This window comes from Stenella coeruleoalba (assembly GCF_951394435.1).
Source record: "Stenella coeruleoalba genome assembly, chromosome: 2".
NCBI classification, from domain to species: Eukaryota; Metazoa; Chordata; class Mammalia; order Artiodactyla; family Delphinidae; genus Stenella; species Stenella coeruleoalba.
The window spans coordinates 154,812,010-154,838,008 of NC_137147.1; the positions used below are offsets into that span (position 1 = coordinate 154,812,010).

The 25,999-nt window shown below is 39.3% G+C and overlaps 1 protein-coding gene across 1 annotated transcript in view; it reads right to left on the bottom strand.

Moving 5' to 3' along the window:
• SCG3 (secretogranin III) overlaps positions 1–15,650 on the bottom strand; it is a 39,473-nt gene extending 23,823 nt beyond the window's left edge. Inside the window, exons 1-8 of the mRNA XM_079912089.1 lie at positions 15,230–15,650; positions 14,494–14,546; positions 13,947–13,992; positions 13,636–13,851; positions 8,778–8,920; positions 7,803–7,952; positions 4,770–4,947; positions 2,181–2,297 (exon numbers count right to left, since the gene is read on the bottom strand). Coding sequence (XP_079768215.1) covers positions 2,181–2,297; positions 4,770–4,947; positions 7,803–7,952; positions 8,778–8,920; positions 13,636–13,851; positions 13,947–13,992; positions 14,494–14,546; positions 15,230–15,320 — 994 coding nt within the window. The 5' untranslated portion in view covers positions 15,321–15,650. The remainder of the gene's footprint in view (positions 1–2,180; positions 2,298–4,769; positions 4,948–7,802; positions 7,953–8,777; positions 8,921–13,635; positions 13,852–13,946; positions 13,993–14,493; positions 14,547–15,229) is intronic.
• Positions 15,651–25,999: the final 10,349 nt, after the last annotated feature.

Consider the following 25,999-nt stretch of genomic DNA (forward strand, 5'->3'; position numbering starts at 1 on the left):
ACAGAAAAATTCTCTACATACAACTCATTTTTTGATTGTAAAAGTTATATACGAAAATGAACAGAAAATTGTAAGGAAAAAATAACACTTACTATGCCCAGATAATGTTTTGGTATATTTCTTTCTAACTTTTTTTTTCCCCAACTTTCTTTCTTTATGCATATCCATTTTTTAACACCAAAATTAAGGTCATATTCTAAATGGCTTTAAGCATTCAATAATATATCATGGACATTTCCCCCATCATTAGTCTTTATAAACAATATTTATTTATTTATTGTTTATAAACACTATGATTATTAAAAGTAGTTTATAACATATTGTTTGTAAACAATATTTAAAACACAATTTATAAACATACAATTATTAAAAACGCAAACATTAAAAAATAAAATTTAGTCTAAATAAGAATTAATAATTTATATAGTCTCCTCTTGTGGGGTAGCAAGTTTATTTCTATTGTTTTGTTTCTATAAGCCAGTGCTGTCCAATAGAACTTTCTGCAACGATGGAAATACTCATTTCTGTGCTGTTCAATATGGTAGCCACAAGCTACCTGTGGCAAGTGAGCACTTGAAATATGCCTAGAGCAACTGAGAAAACAGATTTTTTATTTTGCTTAATTTTAATTACTGTTAATGTAAATAGCAACATGTGACTATCACACTGGACAGCACAGCTATAAATAATAGTGGAAATACCTGGTTTGCACACAAGCCTTTGCGGCATCTCTAATTTATTTCCATAGAATAAATGACTTAAATGCGAAATATGAGTCACAGGGTATTGATATGAAACAATGATTGATTTGAAACAATGTTTTAGATCTATTAAGTGGGTAAAGTAGGCCACAAAGCATGGTGTGTAACTAGAGCCCATTTTTTGTTAAATAAGATAAAAGAAAAAAAATGACATAGGTATGTATGTGTATGTGTGCATACATTATTATGTATTATATACATAATATATATATTATGAGTGATTTTTTCACTGTCTTTTTAATATCTTTTTGCATTGACTGATTTTTTTAAATAAATATGTTCTTTTATAATCAGAAAAAAAACAGTAAAACTAGTTTTCATGTAGGAAAAAATGGCATTTATACAGAACAACTCTGGATTACTCTATCCTATGAGATTTTCTCTTCCATTTAATTCTCCCTCCCGCATCAGTGATCAGAGTAAGGGGCCATGAGTTCATCTTGCCCAAAGGACTTCTGAGATGAATGGTATTTGGTGATTAACTAAACCAAGCAGGAAAACAAAAGGCTTTTCTTCTTTTAACAACTTGCATGCAGAATCAAAGATTAAGCTTATCTATAAAGTTCAAGGAATCAAAGGTTGCCAACTTTTTCTATAAAGGGCCAGTTAGTAAGTATTTTTGGCTTTGACAGCCATATGCAGCTACTCAGTGTTGTCATGGTAGCATGTAAGTAGCCACGGACAACACTAAAACAAAGAAGCACAGCTGTGTTCCAATAAGACTTGATTATGGATGCAGAAATCTGAATTTTATGTAGTTTTCTCATGTCACAAAACACTATTATTTTTATTTTTTTTCAACCATTTAAAAATGGAAAAGCTGTTTTTAGCTTGTGTGCTATACAAAGATAGGTGATGGGACAGACTGGCCCATGGCCAGTAGTTTACCAGCCCCGGTTAGAGGTAACAGAGTCCTTTATTTCACAGATACAGAAACTGAGGTCCAGAAAGGTGAGTGCCTTCCCCAGCATGACAGACCTGGTCTGAGGCAGAGCTGGGACCAGGAAGCAGAACTTCTGATGCCTAGTCCAGTGCTCCTTCCTCCTCACCACACACAGGCCGCACTGGTTAAAATCAAGACTCTTTTTGTCCCAAACCATGCAAACACAATTGGGAAAAAAAAAAGTCAAATTTTAATAATATTATCTCTGGCGAGATTATTAGAAAATGTTAATAAGACAAAATATAACAAAGGTGAAATGTCTGTATTTGAACTGGATCTGTAAATATAAAGAGCTGAAAACGTCTAGTTAATTTTCTTTGTATGCGTTGTCAAGCTGGGCAATTCTGATTACCCGGATGATTCAGGCTACTTTGGCATAAATTATCCAATTAGTAAAATAATTGTTGCCAAATCCCTCATTCATTTTGGACAATGAAAACTAACCACTGTGAAAACAAAAGAGGTAGGACTCTCACCAAGGTAGGAAACACCTTCTTCTGGAGATATGGTGCCATATTTTACCATCATCTTCACAAAGTCAATCAACGTTTTCATGATAGTAATCAAGGTTTCTTTCTCTTTTGCCTCTTTTTCTATATAAAAGGACAAAATAATTTTTTAAGGACTAGTGGAGTATAGCTTCATCTTTCAATGTTCATTTATGAAATACAGCATCTTATTGAAATAGTTCTCCCTACATATATAGCTAAACCATTTATAGCTAAAATATATTTAATTTCTGAAAAGCCCAAGACTTGATTGGTAATACAGAACAATGTACAGGTATACTGAACTTTTTCAGAAATGGGTAATTATAACTTCTCCAAAACGGTTTACCTTAATCTAAAATATTTTATTGATAGAGTAGATGATAGAGACAGTTTGCAACCTGAGATAATATAAACTCAAAAGGAAAGTTAGAAGACTTGTAACCCAACAACCTTTCTCTACTCTGGTTGTATGTTTTGGAGGGAAGGAATGACCTGTTTTCATTAATCAAGCTTAATATTTGAAATAGGGACACACATGTTTCTTTATTTTTTAAATGCAATGTTGACTTTTTAACAGTAGTATATATTGCTTTCTAACATTTATTTCATTTGAAGGAATAAACGCATATAGTGAAAATATTCCAGTGGTACAGAAGTAAACAGTGAAAGCAATATTCTCTTCCTCTCCCTCCCCACAACTCCTACTTCCTATAAGCAACCACTACTAACAGTTTCTTGGAAACTTCATATGTGACATACTGTTCTGTATCCTGATAGAACAAGATGGCCAATGACTCCATAATAGTTCGGTGGCTATATTAATTCTAAAATCAGAAAAAAAAAAGCTATTTCCATTTTTGAAGGAAAGAAAAACTAAGTTGCTAGAGAACTGTTTCCCTATTCTTTCAGCTGCCAGGAAGGATTTTCTCTACATACTTCTAGCCTTTCCCCCCATTTTTTCATCCTCCTCACAGATGAGGTTGGTAGCCAACAGCCATTAGTCTACTTTTCTTGAAGGATGGGGATTTGGAATCTTTCTTCTTTCCGTTCCCCTGGAACAGTGGAAGGCAGGGAACTGAAAAATGTGCCTGCTGTGCAGACTCAAACTCTTCCAGGATTGGCTGTTCCAAGAGCTAGACTGGGGGTAGGGAGTAGACAAGCCCACTGCTGGCTCTCACACCAAGCTACATTCTACAACCCAGTCTGTATCAGTAGCAAAGATACTTCGGTTTTCTCAATTGGTTCAGACCCTGGGTAAAAAAGATGGGTACTATCAAAGACCTCAGTGTAAGTATTTAAATTAAAAGTCTATAAAAACAAAGGCAATAAGGAATGGGGTCAAGGAAACTGAAAGATAAAAACACACAAAATAAAGAATATTCCATACAGTGGAATCTTAAAAATACCACAAAAGTCACAAAGTTGGGAGAGAGGAAGGTGGGAGAAGAGGTGCGGGAGAGAAATCCTGGAAAAGGGCAGGTAAATAATAACTTCAGCAATCACATTATTTGCTCAAGGTCACATCCATATAAATATTTGGTATTATGCTGATACACTTCACTGACAAGAAGTGATTCACCAGGATGACAGAGGTTCTGAGCTGGGTATCTGCCAACCAGTGGGGCAAGAATAGACCCTCAAGATGTACAAGCCCTGCAGACACCAGCAGGGGGGCTGGTGCCATCTGGCCAATGTCTGGGATTGAAGGACAAAAGGATGTTCCCCAGAAATGAAGTCTACTCTAAGGTCACTTCTTGGGGAAAGATGTTACAATTACAGAAGTCTTTATTACAAATGTTCAAACTGGCGATGAATCTTTAAACAGGAAGAAGAAAAGCTATAAGGCAGTGCAGGGCAGCTATATGGACAATAACAACAGAAAATTGGCACATTATTATCCTCCTTGCAGATTAACCAAAAATAAACATGAACTGAAATCTTCAGTCAACTTATTTTGGTGCACATAAAAAAGAAAAGAGAGCAACACATTAAGGACTTTTTTTTAAAAAAAAAGCAGAACATTTCCCAAGCGTGTTTTGGGCTCCTGACCTTCATTAGTCCAATGTTTAGTTCAATTCATTTGAAGACAAGTTGAAAATATCTAAAAAGCAAAATTCTGAATCATTTAAAAATAATAAATTATGTTCCATACACTGTTCTTACTAAGAGAGGAAAATAAAGCCTTTTTGAAAAGAGACTTGCAATAAAAGTTGAGGCTGAACTGGGTCAGGCCAGGAACACTCTGATTCATCCCTATATCGGTACAAGGTTCACTACAATCCCAGGAACACAGCATGTGTTCAATACCTGTTTATTGAACAAATAAATGAACCCTCTGTTAACATGAAGATTAAATTATCCAGAAATTCCACCTTTCCTGATTACCCTTTCCTAAATATTTCCATGGCTAGTACACTTCTTTTGAAAAAATCAATGTGAACTATTTTCCCTGAGGCCATAATATACGTCATTGATGGTTGAATTTAGAAATTGAAAACAGGAAGAAAAAAACCCCACCCACACATTTCCTGGAATTACTGTTTCTGTTCCACATGGTCAGAAAACAATGTTTACCTGAATCAATACTTTTCAGTAGTGCATAGAAGTTTGGGAAATACTGGAGTTCCTCAAAGTTGTCTTCACTGTAGGTTTTAGTTCTCCTTTCCAAGCCATTTGTCAAGGTTAAGGTGTTAGACACTGTTTCATCATTTTCTCCATTAGTAAAACCATCCTGAATTGCTGCCATTGGAGTCTACAGTGGGGGAAAAATCAATACAAAATAAACATTTTTGTTAGAACTGATGACAATCCAGGATGATTCTTTCCTCTGTGACGCGCTTGAATTGAAGTGCAAGAATATCTCTTCCTTTGTAAGCTCCTGCAGGATCAAACTCTTTTGCAGGCGTGTGGGCATCTAGTTACATGGGAAGATCATTGGGATTTAGAGACAGGTGCTTTACCTGAAGACCCTGGCTCCTGCTCAGGGGAGAATAGACAGGTTCCTGCCCTGGCCAAGTTTCCCTCCACTAGTTCTCATGAGTGTTTCTTCATAAAACTGCCTTTCACCAAGGAGGGGAGCTTTGAGTTTATAGAATCTACCAAGAGGGATGGTGCCAAGATACAGGAAAGCCTGTCACAATGTCTAATGCTAGCAGAGCAATCATACCTTAGTGATTCCTGGGTGACATTTTAAGCGCTGGCTGGGAGGGTACACAAGACTCTTTTTCCCAAACCTGATGTGTGTCCAGTGTTCCCTATCTTAATGATCCATTCTCCACTGAGTGAACTAGACAGAAATGTAAGAGCCTTTCTTGCCTCTTCATTTCCCTGCATTCGATCCATCAGTAGCCTTATTGGCCATACTGTCTAAATTTATCCCAAATTTGTACATTTCTCACTTTCTCCACTACCCCACTCTAGTCCAAGCTACCTTCACTTCTTACTTTTTAACTGGTACACCACCCACCTTCCAATCTATTCCCAACCCTGCATTTTCCACGTTGTAGCCAGTTATCTTTTTAAAAATATGATCATGTAAGTCCTTTGCTTAAAATCCTTCAGTGTTTTCCCATTGCTCTTATGATAAAGATCAGAATCTGTACATGGCTGATAAGACCCTGCTGATCTGGCCTGGGTCCACCTCCCCAGTCTCATCTCTCATTGCTCTCTCTGTGTGGCAGCCACACTGTCCTTGTTTCAGTTACTTGGGTACTCCACACATCCTTCTCTACATATTGCCTATCATATTCACAAGTTAACTCCTATTCAGCCTTCAGTTTTTGGCTCAAGTCACCTCCTCTGGGAAGCCTTCCCCAAGCCTAAGTCCAAGACAGGTTCCTTTTTTATGAGGTCTAGCAGAACCATGTTTCTTTTCTCAGAGTACTTAATGCAGTCACAATTAAAATACATGACTGGGCTTCCCTGGTGGCGCAGTAGTTAAGAATCTGCCTGCCAATGCAGGGGATACGAGTTTGAGCCCTGGTCCGGGAAGATCCCACATGCCGCAGAGCAACTAGGCCTGTGTGCTACAACTACTGAGCCTGAGCTCTAGAGCCTGCGAGCCACAACTACTGAGCCCACGTACCACAACTACTGAAGCCCGTGCACCTAGAGCCCATGCTCTGCAACAAGAGACGCCACCGCAATGAGAAGCCCCCGCACCGCAATGAAGAGGAGCCTCCACTCGCTACAACTAGAGAAAACCTGCGTGCAGCAACGAAGACCCAACACAGCCAAAAATAAATAAATAAATTTATTAAAAAAATAAAATAAAATAAAATACGTGACTATTTCAAGACCATCTACCTCTTCCCTTAGACCTTAAGCATAATGAGAGCAGGGATTGTATCTTTTTAAATGAGCATTTTATCCCCAGTGTTTGGTACATAGGTGGTACCTCAATAAACATTTACTGAAAGAATATTTTGTTTGCATTTATGCATTTAGATAATGCAGGTCAAGTATATGGACATTTTAGAGATGGGAAGTAAGGAGTATATAATGGGAGTGAAGGATCATGAAAATTGCTATGTCAGTTTTGGTTCAGATTGGTAAGTTTGAGTAAAAGCCATGAGTTCTGTGATAAATCTAGATAGTTTTTTTTAGGGTGGGTGGATCTTGAAAAGCTGTTTTTCAAAATGGCAGATGGTGGGGATTGGAAGTAGGGAGAACAAAGGAGAATTTTTGGCTAGCAGTAAAAAACAAAACAAAAACAATCCATACCAGTTTCTGTTTTCTAGCCTCTTCCCTAAAATAGGACCATAGGTCTATATACCCTTTTTCCTTGTATTTGGGATAGGATGTTAGAGAGCCATGCATGGGGTATGGGAGCTCTGGTGGAGAAAATGAAAGGAGAGGTGAGGAGTTTGATATCCTCCTATATCCTCCTATAGTTAGCTCCATCTAGAAATTTAAAAAGGAATTCAAGGAGGAGAGAATGATTTTAGTAGTTTGGCTGAGGCCAAAGAAAAGATGAAGAGGCAAGGAGTCCAGCAAGGACAAGGACAAGTGAATGGCAAGTCTAAGTAAAGGATGACAGACAGACCTCTGAGCCAATGGAAAGAGGAAGGAGCAGGTGGGAGGACACAGGGTAGACAGAGAGGCAGCATGAGGCAACTAGCTCTGAGGAATATAAAAGCTGGTGTGGAAAAGGATCAAATCAGCCCAAGTTTCTTTTTTGGGGTTTTGGGAGCAGATGATGACATCCACTGTGAACAGAAGTTGGATACCAACTTCTGTTGTGAAATACTTGGATCCAGTGCACTGTGATTATATGAATTGTTATGTGAAATAACCGTTTCACATAATATTATGTGTTATTTTACTCTGGGGTATAAGGCATAATCTTTACTATGTAATATAACATGCATCTTTATACTATTTTCAAAGTGGAGTTCATTTATATCTTTTAACTCATTGGTATTTCATTAATGTATATATTTTAAGTGGGCTAAAAATGTCACATACCCCAATTCTTATTTGGCACAAACTGAAGTACTAATTATACACAGACTGTATTAATTATATACAAATACAAGTATACACACACATCCATGCACATGCATATACACATACATAATAGATGCATATACATTTGCATATACATACCACTTTCTCTGGTATTTTTCCAGCCTGACTCTCAGTCCTGTTCATTGGCTTATTGAGTTCCTCTTCATAACTGTTGGCTTCCTTAGAGATCAGTTTTTGTAAAACCTCTGCAACTTCATCTTCCAGTGTGTGTGCCTGGCTTTCTGTGATCTGTTATAAAGAGTCAAAACATATAACTGTTATTCCCATTTTTGTGATTTAAAAAAAATTCTAGACTGAACTCTTTAGTTGAACACATAGTTTTAGAAGACTAGAGAATGTTCTGGTCCCTCTTCTGAACATCCCTTGATTATGCCTCTACTACATGCTGGCCTTCACAGTAACTGCTCAGCACTCCTGGGAAGAAGTGTCTTTGGGCCCATTGTGCAAGCATCAGTCCTATCTGTTGGAACCCACAGAATACTTAATTTGAGAAACAACTTGAGGGTTGTTTCTCAGTCCTCAGCTGCAGGTCATAGTAGGTAACCTTTGAAACCTGCAAATTTAGTGCTCTCCTAAAGCCTGCCAGGCCTGTGTTAGTATCTGGGAGCCAAGCTGGGGCAGGGTCAGTTTGAATTGCTTAGGGCTTCCCAATCATTGTGTGGCTTTGCACATCTTATTTCCTTCTCATCGAACACATTTTTTTTTAAACTTCTGCTGGTTAAATCCCAACCATCCTTCTAAGCTCACTTCAAACACCTCCTCCTCTGAAGCTTTTCCTTATTGCATAACTGGATATAATCCACCCTCTGGCACACTGAACCACTCAGATGGTTCTTATGCACCTTGCATCATGAGCACTTGCGTACTTGTCTAGTGCCTCTGATAAACCATAAATTCCTAGAGGGAAAGAGTGGTGTCTTACTTGTCCTCGAGACCCATGGTGACTGGTATAAAGTAGATGCGTTATAAACATTTGGCTCTTTGAATGAAGTGGCTTGGCTTCTTAGCATATTCCAACCTAAGGTTTGGTTTATTCTCATGCATATGACTTACTAGGCCAAGATTCAGCAGTTTAGAAACGATCTTGTCAAATACTCCTCTGTCATTTTCCTCATAAATCCTGGTAGCAATTTTCTGGACAATGTCTTCAGCAGTTAAAGAAGTTCCATCTAGTTGATGAAGGCCATCTGGATCATCTAGACAGAGCAATCACAACTTCACGTTGTGGTGGTCACAGACCTATTTCTTGGATTACATTAGATTTATAATCTATATCTTGTACACTCAAATATGTTTGGAATATGTTAAAGGTGGTGCTTAGTCCATGTAAACTCTTGGTTTAAAATAAAATTTGACTTCAAGTTAAGAACCTGGGATGATAATGGAAGTTCTGAAAGCTTCTTATGTGATTATAGGAGGAAGATCTGAAAATAACACAAAAGGCCTCTCCGTTTTTAGCACTAATAGTACAAAAAGTAAAATACTGTTAGATAGTATGCAGTATTGTTCAAAGCACCCTTCTATATATTATATAATTTGATATTCCATTTCCCCACAAGAGTAGATTGGTATTACCTGCACATGTACTCCCTTTGCAGGCAAATTCCTGGGCTGGGGGTGGGGAAACCTGCCTTACACCCAGAATCAGAGAGTATGTACTGAAGATTTTATGACTTACCTGGAATAACTGTTTACTTCTGAGTATGTGTCAGGGCACCTTTATGTAAGGCAGCTTAATGTGACAAGCCTCTTTCTCCAGAGAATGGGGAACTTATTTTATGTGCCTGGAATTTAGGCTTTTGAAATGTGATCACAGGTTTGCACAAAGCAATATGTAAATCTATGTAAATCTCAGCAGAGAAGCTCGCAGATATGTATCCTTGGCTTTCCTGGGAATACATTTGGCAGCACTACTCCAGACTAAAGCAAGGGCCCTTCCTGAGGGAAAGGAAGGATACAGTAGGGTTGGTGGCAAGGACGCTTTGCACTATGTCCACAGAGCACTCCCAGGAATTAACTGGTCTTTTCCAATCTATACCACATGGAACAGTATATTCATATATGCAAGTTTACAAGGCACTTAACCTGTCACTTCTAGGCAGCTTGGAAAGATCAGAAATTTAGCTCCAGTGATCCCTCTTGTTATCTATATATCCTTGGACCACTGTAAAGGAAGTTAGTAAGAGTATCTATTTCATGGGATTGTGAGGATCAAATGGAATAAGATGTAAAAGCACCTTTTAAATTGCAAAGTATCGTATGAAAGTTAACGTAGTTTTATGAACCGTAGATTTGTACCTGAAATAAGGGAACTACAATTATCTTCTAGAGAAAATAGACATTGCATCCCTAGCCAAATCCTACCCTAATAATTCTGATATTCACTCAAAGAAAGAAGAACCTAGTACATATTTCTATTCTGATTCTCTCCTTTTCTTCCATAGCTCCTGGGGATTCATAGACTTCTTCTAGACTCTATGAAGCTGGAAGTATGCGCAGCCTCAGGCAGAATATCCTCTTCTTGCTGTTTGGAAAGAAGCTTAGGAAAATGAGCAGGGTGAGTACACACAGAGGGCTGGAAGTTCTCTGACAGTATATGATTGCTGAGTTGTTGGCCAACCCATGAGCTGTGAGCCCTTTGAGTCCTGTGTACCAGCGTGACGAATGAGCAGAAAAGTCCCTTAGAAAACCCTGTAAAATCAGTTCCCCTCCTGGCTGACTGAAAATTGGGCTCATCACCCATGTTTTTCAGGAGCAGAGACTCACTATCACTTAGGTCTGATTTTTCCATTTGTGGGTTGCAAGACAGACTCTCGGGAATATGTGGAGCAGACACTTCCCTGGGTCTAGGCAGAGGTGGAAGCATTTATTTCCCTTCCCACTTATCCCTCGGGATCTGAAAAAGGAAGAAGAGTGGTTGCCTGCTGAAGCTGGAAAATAAATGAGATGACTGTTTTTCAGTTCATTTACTTCACAACAGGAAGAACATTAGCAACACTCTGAAGAAATAGCTTCCTCCTCTGCAATGCTGTATTCTCTTGAGCCAGGAACTTCAGGCTCCCCTAGCAGAGCTTCGCTAGATGGGGTTGATAGTTGAGCAGGTGGGCAATGCTCCTTGCCTTCCAGTGATTTCCCCTGCTCCTCTACAATGGACAGAATTACTCAGAATGGCTTCTCTACTGCTCGTGAAGGGGTGTTTCACCCTCCTATACAGACCTCAGAGGGAAACCAGACATGAGTTCAATATTTATAAGTTTTTAAAGCATTTACAACTCTAAGTGGATGCGAAAGGGCCTTGTTCAAAGTTGTCATCTGCTCAGTTACATTTGAATCTCCAGGCATCTAATATGGCACTTGGCCTTCATGTATTCAATATATTTGTATTAAAGTCTTAATATGGGCCAGGACTGGAAAGAGAGTGATAAGGAGTTTAGATGTGGTCCCTAACTGCACAGAGCTTACTGTCTAGCTCATAGACTGATACATAGTAATTGCTCAATGAATATTTGTTTGGTGAGTGCACACAGGAGCCACAAAGCACTATTTCCTAAAAGAAACTTACAAAAATCCTGAATCATACATACTGTAGAAAACACTGAGACGGAGAATTGGTGGGTCCTATAGCACAAGCCCATTTAGAGGTTTCCTAAAGGTATAAAAGCACCCTGCAGCAGTTAGGCCCCTTGCCCTCCCTTCTGGGATGTAAGTCTGCATACCTCTGAGGTTCTAGTCACCTGAGTGGTCCCAAACCTTCTGGTTCCAGCATTACCAGGGTATGAGAGAAAATCAGCAATTCACTCATATCATTCTCTCCAAGAATCTTTTTTGTATACTCAAGTGGACTTAAAATGACCCCTAGGGTAAACCTGGAACCATCAAAACTAGCACTTGGTAGTTCTGAACCTATTTGCATGTTAATAAAATGTTGAACAATTTAAACATAAGTTGCTCAAGTTAGTGATCAGATCACAAACAGATCTGCCTCTGTTTGCATGTACAGCCCATCTGACCAAAAAATGCAGTCAAACAAACTTTAGACTATTTTTTTATTTTATTAAATCAAATGGTCGATTCAATCAAAGTGGTTAAATCTATTTTTCATGGGGCTATGCCCAGTGCCTATTTATTTATAGCCCAAATGTCTTAGTTTAAAAAGTAGAATTCAAAAAAAAAATGTCCCTGGGAATTCCCTTGTGGTCCAGTGGTTAGGACTCATTGCTTCCACTCCCGTGGGTCCACGTTCAATCCCTGGTCAGGGAACTAATATCCCGCAAGCCATGCACAGCACAGCCAAAACAAAACAACAACAACAAAAACAAAAACAAAACCCTCACACAAAAAAACCCCCAAAACATTTCCCTGAATAGTATACAATATGAAATGTGTCAAAATATAGACCATCTCCCCCACGCCATCTATATAAAACACACTTCTGAATTCTCCTCAGGCTACAATAGCCTATAAAAGTCAAATTTAATTGGCAGTTGTTTTCTGACAGAGATAATCAGTATAATTCTCTTGTGGTCCGTGGAAAAGAATTAAGACACATGAGAAAATCTGTAGTCACTCCTAAGCACCAGTACTCAGAATGGAAGACACACTGAGGAAGACCTCAATGCCTCGGTACAATAGTTAATTTACTCCCTCATGTATTCTTTTATTTGTGCATTTGTTCATTTATCAATCCATGCAACAAATTCACGAGCTCCAGACACTTGGACTACACCGTCTCTGTTCTCATGGAGTTTTCAGTTGAGTTTAGGAGAAAAAGATAAATCAGAAGTAGTCACACTCAAGGATGTAAAATTACAAACTGCAGTAAGTGCCATGAAGGAAGGAAATAAGGTTTCTGTCAGATCATGTGCGCTGGATGAACCTAGAGAAGTAGACAGCCCATGTAGGACTGTAGAAGCCACGTTAAGGATTTGGGGTTTTATCCTAAGAGAAATGGGAATCTATTAACAGGTTTTATGCAAAACAGAGACATGCTCATGTTTGTGTGTTGAAAAGATCACTCTGGCTGCTACATGAAGGATAAGATGGAGAGGGTCAGAGCGAATGCTAGAAGATCCATTGGAAGATTTTGCTCTAGTTCAAATGAGACATGATTGGAGCTTGGAAAAAGATGGAGGTGATTGGGGATAGAGAAGAAGATTTTGAGAGATACATAGGAGATAAAATTGCTAAGACTGGTGGATTAGAATTTGAGAGGTAAAGAAAAAAAGAAATAGTTTGACTCATAGATTTGTCTTGAAAAGCTGGATGTATAGTAGTGCCTTTCCTAGAGGAAAGAGGGCTAAGTTGTAAGGTGTACAGACATTATGAATTTAATCTTAGACATGTTAAGTTTGAGGTGCATCTGAGACTTCCAAGGGAAGATAAGTCGGTAGTTAGCTAGATATAGGTCTATAGTTCAGACCATTCTGGGCTAGTGATATGAAACATCAGGATATAGATGGTAACTGAAGCCGTGGAAAGGTTAGAATGACCTAGGGAGAAAGGATATAGCTAGGAAGAGAACACTGAAAAGGGAGTGACGAATATTCCACTTGGGGAGGGGGGGTATTTTGTTGATTTAATTGTTTGAGAATTATGATATTTTGCTTGTACTAATAGTTAAATTGGAATGTTAAAATGAATTCAATAACATAAAATATAGACAGTAGATTTAAATTTTTTTCAAAGCATCAGTAAAGGAACCTTTAAAGAGAAAATAAAATCTGGGCTTCTGTGGAGCTGGAGCTTTGCACATTATCAGTAAGTTTGGGCTTTATCTCAATTTTGGACATGACTAATAAAGGATTGTAAGTGTGTAAGAGATATTTTTAAAATACAGGACTTTCTCTTTACCCATAATGGGAAACTCCAAATTAGAGAAAATAGGTAGCAAAACTTCTTTTTCTTCATTTACCTTGAAATTTATGATCCAGTCCACTCTTAGTAGAATCATAATCATCAATCAGTCTTCGATTCTTGGTTGAATCAACATCTTCCAGGTTTAATTTATTATCATTTGGAGAACTTTTTACGGACTGTCTTTCCTTGTCATTCTTTTCCTTTTCTGTTATAGCCTTTAGCAGGTTCAAGTTATCAACAAAGGAATAATTGCTCTCACCTGGCTTGTTTTCTGGAAGAAAAGCCCCCAAACCAGGCACATCCGTTTTAGTTAAGCTTCTCATAGCCTACATTATTTAAATTAACATCAGTGTAATTTCTTATTACCTGAAGGGTATGTTTTTTTAATCTTGTCTGCTTCTGCTTCAGCAATCTGTGAAAGAAACAGGAGATAGACCTGGTTTTAAATCATTACTCCACCACTTACCAAATATGACAGCTCAATAATTCAATCTCCATGGGATTTAGCTTTCTTGTTTGTAAGATGTAGTTAATAATTTCTATCTCAAAGTATGTCATAAGGATTAAATGAGATAAAATAAAGGGCAGATGGTCTATAAATATTAATTCCCTCTCTGATAATATTGGTAAAAGATAAATCTCTGATAAAGAAATCTTACAATAGAACAGATGTGATGTTGCGCTTACTGGCTTATTATGCAGGCAGCTCTTTGCATTACACTGAACTCTCTATATTTAACTGTTGGGACATAAAAATTACCAAAATTATATTTCCCATCATAATTTCAGTGTTTATTATTAAGCTCCTGAGGTTTGTGAATTCAAAATGGCTAAAAATTCGCGTTACAGTTACATTAAATAATGATAACTAAAATAAAACGGAATAGCATTTATAATTTTACTTCCGACCTACCTGCTCATTCAAAGGTCTTTCTGCACTTAATTCTCTATTATGTAGGGGTTTGTCTAGAATAAACACACACAAATACAAATTTAATTGTTCATTGGAAAGACAATATGTCTCATTAAATAAAATTTTCAAAATAAAAGGAGAAATATTTTTGGATGACTGTGAAACAAATATATATATTAACAGAGATTATCAAGATTATCCAATAACGATGATTATCAGTGTTGCCTTGCTTATTATCTTGGTGTATTTCCTGAGTTAATAGAATTACACTTTTTCTTTTTTTTTTTTGACCAGAAATCTAACATATTGTTGTAACACTTGGTTTACCAGCTGTTTTCAACTAGACAGAGCATAGTCTGGATTGGTATTATTGGCACATTAAAAGCTTTCTTCATACACTGCACGTTTTATGAATAGAATATCTGAGAATGGTTGTAAGATGACTAGGAAAAAAACAAACAAAAAAACCAAGCCATATATTAGGCGGGAAAGCCACCCCCTCCCAATTTCAAAATAAGATCTTTCAAAACAACTTATATTATTGTTCTATCATGTAAAAAGTGAGGGAGGAAAATCTGTCTTCTGGCTCTAAATTCGAACTGATTTCTCTGTCAATATGCACGGATATGACGTGATCAGAAAATGAGGCAAGGTGATTTACAGCTCGCGGATTACACCAAGCTTTACCTTTTCATGGCGAAATAAAAGGGAGGTGGGCAGAAAAGTGTCCACGTACCTTGGCTGCCTGCCGGTTTGGGGAAAGCTTGAATTGGGCTGCTGTGGAGCACCAACACCACAATCCAAGTGCCGGTCCAAAGGAACCCCATTCTTCCACGCTTGGCTTCAGAAACAGCCTGGCGCCGGGCTCCCGGAGCTATAGCTTTTGTTATGAATGAAAAGGAGGAGTAAAAACAGGAAGAGCTAGGAGGGCGGGCGCAGGGAGGGCGAGTGGCGGGGGCTCGGAGCTGGTGGAGCTCTCTGCGGCTCCGGAGTAAAGGGATGAGAAAGACTCTGGGCGCTCGGGACTCAGGTCTTCAGGTGGAGGAAAGCGCTGTCCGCCCCGTGGGTGCTGAAGTTCCTGTGACGCGGAGCGGTCAGTGGGTCGGCTAGGGCGTCTCCTTATTCTCGCTCCCTCCTTGAGAGGAAGTGAGGATGGAAGCGCATGCTCCCTGCGAGCCAGAGGCGGAAAGGGGTGGTGTCAGCGCCTCGGAAGCTGCTCCAATCCCCACAGCGAGTGGAAGCGGGGAGGACGATAGACTAGCTAGCATATTTTCGGTGCCGCAGTCCTAGGGGTGCTCCTGCGCTCACGGTCACCTGGATTGCTGTAAACGTGCACATCGTTGTCGTAACCTCCCAAGTAAACGTTACCTCAGGGACCAAATGCTTTCTCTGCCCGTGCACCCGTCAAGGAAAGCTGGATAACCTTGTGCAAGGGGTTCTGCTTAGAGATTATTCTGGGATACCGTCTCCAAAAAGCCCTTCTTTCCATTCCACCTTCTGTACCTAAAAGGTAGATATAATTCTTATATTCTTAGAAAAGCCGTGCCTTTTGTGATTTGGGTTGACGTACCAGGGCTCCCTTGGTGCTGTTATTTGGGTCTCAGCTCTATGGAGTCCTTTGAATTGGGATATTTAAGGAACATGCTTTCAAATAGATTGCTGCAGCACACTCTCACTCTCCTAGATGAGGAAACAGAACAACAACAACAAAAATCATCGTTGGTTCCCCTAAGGGTGAATATCCTCATCAGTCCAGGGTAGGTGAGCAATAGGGGCCAGTTTCAATAAAAAATTTCCCCTTCCTCACCGTGGGAAACCCCTCTTCAAAGCAAGAAAGGAGAAAAAGAAAAAGAAAAACAAAAGCAGCACTTTTGTAAAATTCTTCCCTAGGATTCAATTATGCCTAAGGACTTGGTTGTTCCAGCATTCCTTGAAGAGAGTGGGTAGTCATGAAAAGCATTTTTCATCATAACTAGGTCAGGGAGGTTCTTCCTATATTTTGAGAATATTCCCAGAAGCCTAAGATTATTGCATAAAAGGAGCTATCAAAAGACTTTAAAATGATGAATACAAGCAACACTAATGTGAGCAGGGTGCTGAGTAAGCTGTTTAGTCTCTGATTTTTAAACAGAGCTTGGACCCTTTCCTTTGGACTGTGGCATGCTGGGAACTAGTCTGAATAATGACCAAAGAGAAGAATTCAGCACAATCAGGCCTTTGATTTCTGCACCCCGGCTTTTCAAGGAGCAAGTTAGTTGTTCAAGTACCTAAAAATAAACAGATGCATCTCCCTCATTTTGGAGGTCTTTGAATTTGGATATCACTCAAATACTTTCTTTAAGAATCTAAAGAGTACTTTTGCTCTTACACCTACTTCGAAACAAATAGTTGTTTCTTGGCAGTGATGACATAGCATTAATATCCCAGTAGGCTGCATGAAAAATATTGTCTCCCAATTTAAAATCCCAGCCAAGTGAAGGGCAAATTTCCTCTTCCTTAAAACAGAGGTGGCAGGCTCTGTTTACCTTACAGTGTAATTGTGGAGAACAATTGAGTACATGTCTGGATCAAATCATTTTGATGCCAGGAATATTTTGACACAGCCTAAAAAATAAGTTATGAAGTGTTTTCAGCTTTTCATAAACATTACCAAATATTAGGTGAAATAGTCAGTCACTGAGATTTACTCTGTCGCCTCAGCCTCACTGCGTCCTTTGTCCTGTCCTTAACTTACCTCTCCCCACAATGTATGTTTGCAGCTGGGAGGGACTCAGGATGGAATTAAGGGAAGGGATGGCTATTGAGCACGATGCATTGCTTGCCAAAAATGAAAAAGGTATTTGACTTTTCTCCGCCATTTGTACTCAAAGTGACTGTGTTAAATCTAAGAACATGTTCTGTTGCTGACCAAATGAGCTGTGGAGCACTGAGTAAACTGTAAGGCATGGAGTCATTTACATTCCTCAGTCTTACGGATGTTTCTGCCAGACGTAGTATCGGTCTATGAGTGGAGTAATCCTAAGTTTCATTTATTCATTCATTTAAGAGATAAAGTTTCATTTATTCATTCATTCATTTAAGAGATATTTATTGAGTACTCAAAATGTACCAGGTATTGAGATAATTGCTGGGTATACAAAGATAAGTAAGGTATGGTCACTGCTGGTCTTATAACCTGAAAGAAAGGACTGTGATTATAACAAGCACCACCACAACTATTTACTGAATAGGTTTCATGTGTTACACATTGATCTCACTTAAATGTAAGTGAACAAATAAACATGAGAGTGTGTTATGGGTTCCCTGTTGTATGTGCAGAGTTCGGGTGGGGTGCAAATAATGGAGTGAATGATCAGGAAAGGTTTCAAAGAGAAGATCTCTTTCCTTAATAATAAAAAATTAAAATATTTGATTATTGTGTGTAAGCACACTATAAACATTGAATAATATAAAAATATATGTTGAAGTTGCAAGAGACGTGTCATTGACACAGATCAGGTGATCATGAAATAGACAACATACAATGCACAGTGACTTTGTCAGTGCTGTTTGTATATGTGTGAACACACACATGGTTTGATTGTTGTATGCTCATTCACTGGTATAGAAGATGCCTTTTGTGCTGAGTCTTGAAGATAGAGATATTTGAACTTGTTTATATTTATTAGAGGAAAAATTTTGTATTAATTATTATTGCATATTATATTACAGAAAATTTCAGACAAACACAAAAGGAGTAAAAATACTGAAACAAACTCCTTGAATTCATTACCTAACTTCAATAATCATTAACTCATGACCACTGTTTTTTTTTGTTGTTTTTTTTTTTTTGCGGTACGCGGGCCTCTCACTGTTGTGGCCTCTCGTGTTGTGGAGCACAGGCCCCGGGCGCGCAGGCCCAGCGGTCATGGCTCACAGGCCCAGCCGCTCCGCGGCATGTGGGATCCTCCCAGACCGGGGCACGAACCCGTTTCCCCTGCATCCGCAGGCGGACTCTCAACCACTGTGCCACCAGGGAAGCCCATGACCACTGTTTTTATTTTATATTCCCAACCAATGGATGATTTATGTGTAAAAATCCCAAACTTCGTATCATTTCATCCACAAGTATGTCAGTATGTTTACCTAAAGGATTAGGTTCTTTTTTGTCCTAGCATTACTGTAATACCTTTATCATATCTCATAATAATAATATTCCTTTTGTATCATCACATATCTAGTTAGAGTTCAAATTTCCCCACTTGCCTTATAAATATTTTTACAGATGGTTTGCTTACACCAGAATCCAAATAAGGCCATATGTTGCATTTGGTTGGCATGTGAGAGACCCATATTAGTATAAGATATTGCAAGGTTTTCTTTCCCTTCCCCAGACAAGTTAGTTGCTTCCTTAGAATACTGTGCACACTTCCAGTGTAGCATGTATCCCATTGTGCTGCTTTTTGTACATGATTTTTTTCTCTTCATTTCAAAAATAATAAATATACACTGAAGGAAAAATTCTGAAAAGACAGGAAGTAAAAAGGAGAAAAATTATCTGATAGAGACAACCACTGCTAACTTTGGGCATATTTCCTTTTGGTGCATGTTTGTCTAAGAAAATATACACATATTTATAAAATCGTATCTCTCACTGTAATTATCTCCTTACATATTTAGCTGTCTATCCCACTAAATTGTGAACTCTTTAAGGGAAAGGATCTTATCTTGCTTACCCTTCACTTCTCAGCCCTTCTTACAGCATCTGGAAATCCATTTGCTTAAGTAAATGAATGAAGTGATGAAGGGTTGCCTGTTTACCTTTGGTCTTCAAATGCTGAGACCATGATGGCTGTCCCACATTGGAGGATCATGACAGTCTTGCAGGGCCAGGAGCTGCCAGTTCCTTCAAGAGCTGTTAGGCACTCTGTCAGCATGATCATCCACTCAGCATTTTCTTTACCAAAGAGTAGACTTGCAGAAGAGTATTCATGAAAGGCCTAAAAATAGAGATCCAGAGCTGGCAAAGGCTCACACAGATACAGAGCTATAGGAATGGATCCATTGCTGTTGAAAAGACTGACACAGAATGCCAACACTAGAGATGGCTACTGGTGTAGCTCAAAAGAGAAATGTGGAATCTGGAAATTCACCATCAGAGGAAAGTTGAAGTAACCAAGGATGATGGAAATGAGCAAATAGAAAGACGAAAACAAGGAAAGTAAAAACATGGAAATGCAAAGAGTATATGAATAGAGAAAATGGGCCCAAATGACAAGATGTGATAGGCCACCTACAGAGTGCAAAGTGCCAACACTGAATCTGAGAGTGGGAAGGAGGAGAAGGCAGCTGGGTGGCAAAGATTTTTGTTGTTCACTTACCTCATTTGTACCATGATTGAACCAGATTGTGTCAATCTCTTGCTCCAGAGGTCATGGGAGGAATGTGTGAGTCATACAAGGGCTCTCTCCAGAGATACAAGTGTAGAGCAGTTTCCCAGAAGGAATCGGGGTGAGGGTGTAAGGCAAACAAAAACAACAGATGCTCACTACACTGTAGAATGTAGTATTGATATTCAAGATAGATTAAACATTATTGAGTAAAAAAATCAAGTGGCCTATTAGCGGTATGATTCCTATTATAAAAATTGTGTGTGTGTGCCTGTGTGTGATCGTAAATAGTGATTTGAAAATTTTATTTCCCATAATGTTTACAGTGGTTGCCAGGTTAGGACTTTTTTTCTTTGTTAATTAGGCAGTTCAGAATTCCTTGAATTTTCAACATGCATATGTACTTGTTTTATAATCAGAAAAAAAAAAACTCAATAAAGCAATATAATCTATATTTAATTCAATAATTCAATTTTATATACTAAAAACATATTCTATTATGTTTCAGACAATTGTAATGAATTATCTCCTTCTGGGATATGAGAATAGATTGTGATAAGGTCAGCAGAGGGGAAATTAAAATCTAGTACAAGGGTGGTTTTGTTTTTTATGACATTCTGCTACTATTTGAATGCCATTCGAAACAATTTTTACAGTGCCTGGTCATTGTTTTTATTTCCTTTTTATTGTGACCTCCTTGAGGGGAAGGGCTGGTCAGGATTCATGTTTTTATCTTGGTGCCTAGTATATTATAAGGAAGTCAGTAAATTTTTGTCGAATGGAATTTTATCACCTTATGAATCTATCCATAGCAGTTCTCTTACATGAGGTTTGACACCTTTTCCCAAGGCGCAGGTGTACCTCAAGTAGCCAAACTATGCCGGACACCATCCCTGTCTATCATCCCTACCCATACCCTCCCTTTCCAGGGGCAAAGCTGCTAGATGGTCTGGGGCATGCTTGAGGTGGGCTAAGGCTTCCCAAGGACCCATCCTACACCCTCCCAGGCTCTACAGCTGGCCTCTGTGGCACTGGGAATTAGGAATAGGGGATTATTCCAGGTTTTTTTCCCCTGTTCTGTAGTACAGGTTTCGGGGTTGTGGGGAAGGAAGATAAAGCATACAACCTGGGATTCCTTTCAGTAGGGTGTGTTCTAGGAGGATTTGCTAAATTACTGAGGGCATGTGTTTCCTTGTGGATCTTCACAAGGTACTAGTTGCAAGATGTGCTCAGCTTGCATGAAGTCCAGGTCATTCTTGACTTCCTCAAACACAGCAGGCCTACTTCTGCCTCAGGGCCTTTGCACTTGCTGTTTTCTCTTCTTGGAATGTTCTTCCAGATAGTCCCAGGGCTTAATCCCTTACACAGATCATATTTTTGCTAAGAAGTCACAGTCTTAGGAAAGCCTACTGTCTCAGGTCGAGTTCCCTGGGAAACAGACTCTGAAATGGAGATGAGCAGGCAGGAAGTTTTTAGGGTATTCTCTTGAATCAATACCTATGGAAGGGAAAAGATGGGAAGGATTTACCAGCAGGAGAAATTGAGCCACAATACAGTATCAGTGGAGGCTTTAGCCAACCCTACAAGGAAGTCTAAAGATGAGACGATCCTGGGTTTCCCTGGTGGCGCAGTGGTCGAGAGTCCGCCTGCCGATGCAGGGGACACGGGTTCATGCCCCGGTCCGGGAAGATCCCACATGCCGCGGAGCGGCTGGGCCCGTGAGCCATGGCCGCTGAGCCTGCGCGTCCGGAGCCTGTGCTCTGCAACGGGAGAAGCCACAACAGTGAGAGGCCCGCGTACCGCAAAAAAAAAAAAAAAAAAAAAAAAAAAAGAGATGATCCTTCAGAGCTGTCTTGAGTTGGAGCAAAAAAGTAGGCCTTTATACTTTTGCATAGATCAGTCATTGGGTGTAAGCCTTCCCAGGAAGAAGTCAGAACCTTGGATGAGGTGGTTTTTTTTTTTTTGCGGTATGCGGGCCTCTCACTGCTGTGACCTCTCCTGCTGCGGAGCGCAGGCTCCGGACGCGCAGGCTCAGCGGCCATGGCTCACGGGCCCAGCCACTCCGCGGCATGTGGGATCTTCCCAGACCGGGCCACGAACCCGTGTCCCCTGCATCGGCAGGCGAACTCTCAACCACTGCGCCACCGGTTCTTTTGTAGCTAGGGGAATAAGATTTTCAGACCTGAAGTGACTGGCATATGAGCAGTGCATCCCAACCTTTACCACACATACCCTGACCCCCTTATTTAAAGTTGTACCCCCTGTCCTTACATGCTCCCTCCCCCTTCTCTGCCTTATATTTCCCCATTGCACTAACCATCTAACATACCATATAATTCACTTGTTGATTTTATTTCTCTTTCTCCCGCAACTAGACTGTGAGATTCTTGTGGATAGGGATTTTGTGTATATACTTTTTCTTTCACTGCTGAATTTCAAGCATCTAGAATAGTGTCTGACATATAGTAAGTGCACAATACATATTGATGCCTGGAATATGCTTTAAAACCCCAAGACTATGCTTTAAATTTCGAGGAATGGGAATTCCCTGGTGGTCCAGTCGTTAGGACTCTGTGCTTTCACTGCTGAGGGCCTGGGTTCAATCCCTGGTTGGGGACCTAAGATCCGGCAAGCCACTTGGGGCACCACCCCCAACCAAAAAAACCAAAAACCGAAAACCAAAAAAAAAAAAAAAAAAAAAAAACCAGGAAAAAAAATATAGCTAGCTAGATAAATAGAAAAAATAAGATTGGCCATTAGTTGATCATCATTGAAAATCTGGGTAATGAGTACATGTACACAGATTCAGTATACTATCCTCTGTAATTTTGTATAAGCTTGAAAATCTTCGTAATAAAAAGCTTTAAAAGAAAAGGTTTATTTTAAATTTACTGCTCACCAGTAGAGACAGCAGTAAGAGAGACTGTTTTTCTTTCTTCTTTCTCCCTAAGGTGTATCCGAAAATACAATTAAACAACTTTCTCAGTGGAACAGAAAATCAATAGTTTTGCTCTGGTGCTCCAAAACCCGTCGTCCAGTCATCCCTGTAGGCATGCTGCTGCCATGGGGACCCCAGATGACTTAGCTGCCAATGCCCCTGCAGGACTAGTGGTACAATTTCAGTTTTCTCCTCCTAGGATGTCAACATTTTACAGACATCAGAGAATGAAGCCAGCATTTCTTGCTAGACACTGCGTAGATACAATTAGATGCATTCTGAGAAACTAAGAATGATTGCTGGATTTCCCCTCCCATCTGTCACAGAACAGTGGACAGGAGGAGGCTGTGTGAGAGTGCTCACCTCTCCACAAAGTGGAGGGTAGGTTGACCCACAAAGAAAAGGAGTACCCTCTTCTCTGCCCCCTCTACCCCAAACAAATACCTAAGAAAGGCCCTGCATGGTATGACTCCTGTAGCCTCTCTGACCTCATTCCCTTCCACTCACCCCCAGGCCTCTGAGCTCCAGCTACCCCAGACTCTGCTTTTCCAGGCATGGTCAGACTAGCCCTCGCATTGGTTGTTTTACAGTGACTTCCTCCTCTGCCTGGAACAGTCTCCACATGGCTCATTTCTTCACCTCATCCATATCTTGGCTTGTGTCACCTTCTCCATGATGGATTAATTGTATCACTTCTGCCACCCCGTACTCCCTACCCTTCTACCTTGCTCTACTTCTTCATTATTCTTTGCCAATTTTCTCTTTCAACATACTATGTAAATTTTAATCTATCTGTCCCAAGTGCCGATAATAGTGCCCAGAACATAGTTATTGAAGACACTGAATGAACGAATGGAGCTCAGAGTCCTGTGTTTCTCAGCCAGTGACCATACATTCAAGATTTTCAAGTCAGTCCTGGTTTTAACTCTGTTCCTGTCAATATCTCTCTGCTTCCCTTCCTCTTGCCCTATTATCTCCATCCCCCCAGTTCATACTTTAAAGCAACCAGAGTGATCTTTAAAAAGTGGAAGTCTGATCAAGGGTAAGGATGGAGCTTGAGCAAAGCAACATAGAGAGGTGCAGTACCCTGTGCCTGGTCACAGGTGGGAGACATTACCACCCAAGGCCTGAGCCTGGTATGAGCTGTGTAAGAGGGCCAGCTTTCAGGACTGTGGCCTTCAGTAGAGGATGCAGCCAACAGGAGACAATCTAACAAGGAGGGAGCCAAGGAAATAAATCTCCTGCTACCACTCTCCTCTCTTCCAGTCATCTCCTAGAAGTGGACCCCAGTGGCTGAACTCAACTAGAAACCAGAAGGCAAGGGAGTCACTGAGACAGTCCTTAGAAGTTAGCCTTCTTGGACACAGGGCAGGGTGAACAGTGAATCTGGGGTAGGGGCAGGGGAGGGGAGAAGATCGAAAATACCCACTTTTTCTCTTCTTTCATGCTGCTCCACTCGCATGGCCCTTTATATCATTCCCAGAATATGACAAGATTTCCCTCAACACAGGACTTTTGCACTTGCTTCTGCCTGGAGTGCTCCTTCACAGACCCAGCTCCTTCTCATTCTGGTAGATGTCCCTTCCTCACTCAGTTATCTTCTGCTGCATCATTCTATTTCTTTCTTTCTTAGCATTTATTACAACCTTTAATAAATTTGTTTCATTGTCCATCTCCTCCTCCAGGCTATGAAAGCTCTCTAAAGGCAGGAACTTTGTCTTCTTTTAAATTCCAACACCTGGAACAGAGTCTGGCATCTAGTAGGTGCTCAATAAATATTTTTTAAATGAATGAACAGATAAATAACTAAGAAATTCTAAAAGAAAACAAAGGGAAATTTCTTACAGATATTAAATTATAAAGCTACAGTAATGAGAACATTTTGACCCTGACACAGCAATGGAATACCATAGTCCAGAGATAGAATCACTGCAATAGCTTCCTGACTGTTTTCCCTGCAATATGGTGATTCATTGTATGATAAAAGTGGCACTTAAAAATCAGTGGGGAAAATATAATTCATAAATGATTTTGGGATAACTGACTAGCAGTTTTTTAAATGATAGATGTTTTCCTTACACCTTAATTGAAATAAGTTGTGTATAGATCAAAGATTTAAATATGAAAACATGAAAAATTGTGTGAATACTTTTATGATCTTGAGAAGAGAAATGCTATTCTAAATATTATAGACAAAACAGAAAACATAAAGGAAAAGAATGATACATTAACTACGTAAAATTTATTTTTTATAAAATATGTTATAACAAGTTTGGAAAATACTTGCAAAAATAAATTTACATAATATATAAAAAGTTCTTAATAGTCAATAATAAAATAGAGTAGTCCAAAAGAAAAATGGGCAAAGGACATAAACAGGAGCCAGCTTGAAGAAATCCCCAATTACAAACTCAGAACAATTTTATCATCAAAATAATGACACAGGATAACTGAAAGTAACACACAGGAAAAATAATCCATGGGTCCATAATGGATACTTAGAAAGGGGTGGGGGTAGTTGAAGTCCTTCTTCTTTACAGAAGAATGCAAACTAACACCTTAGAAAAGAATACTAGAACTAGAAAACCACCACTTTGCAACCTCATATTGCAAGAATTATCAATGAATTCACCTAAAACCATGAGGTGAAAAATTTGCCAAGTTTCTAAAATATTACCCGACAAATTACTTGCTAATGCAAAGAAGACATGTACCTTTAAGATGGAGTTATTTGGTAGTCACCAGTTTAATTTGGTGATGAAACTTAGCATCACTCATTATGGGACTTGACATTATGTGCCTCTTGAAGGGATGTAAAATTAAGTACACAAGCATCACTATCAAGTGTTCATACTGTTTCCAAAGATGCTGATTTATCTGGCCTGGAGTAGAACCTGAACATTGGCATTGCAAGTGTTTAAAAGTTCCCTAGGTAATTCTAGTGTGCAATTAAGTTAGGGAGCAAATCACTAATTTAAATATTTGACAGGTAACTATCGATACCTCTATGAATTATTTTGGAATTACATGTGAGAGTCCTAATGAAATGATCTGAAGAAGAACACAAGTGCAATGAAAAATCATCTTCCTGATTTTGTCAGTCTCCCAGCCAATTTATCTTTTCCAAAGGTCGTCTCTCTCCTGTTTCACACTATCATAAATTTTTAAATGAATATGTATCTTTAAATCATGTCATAAT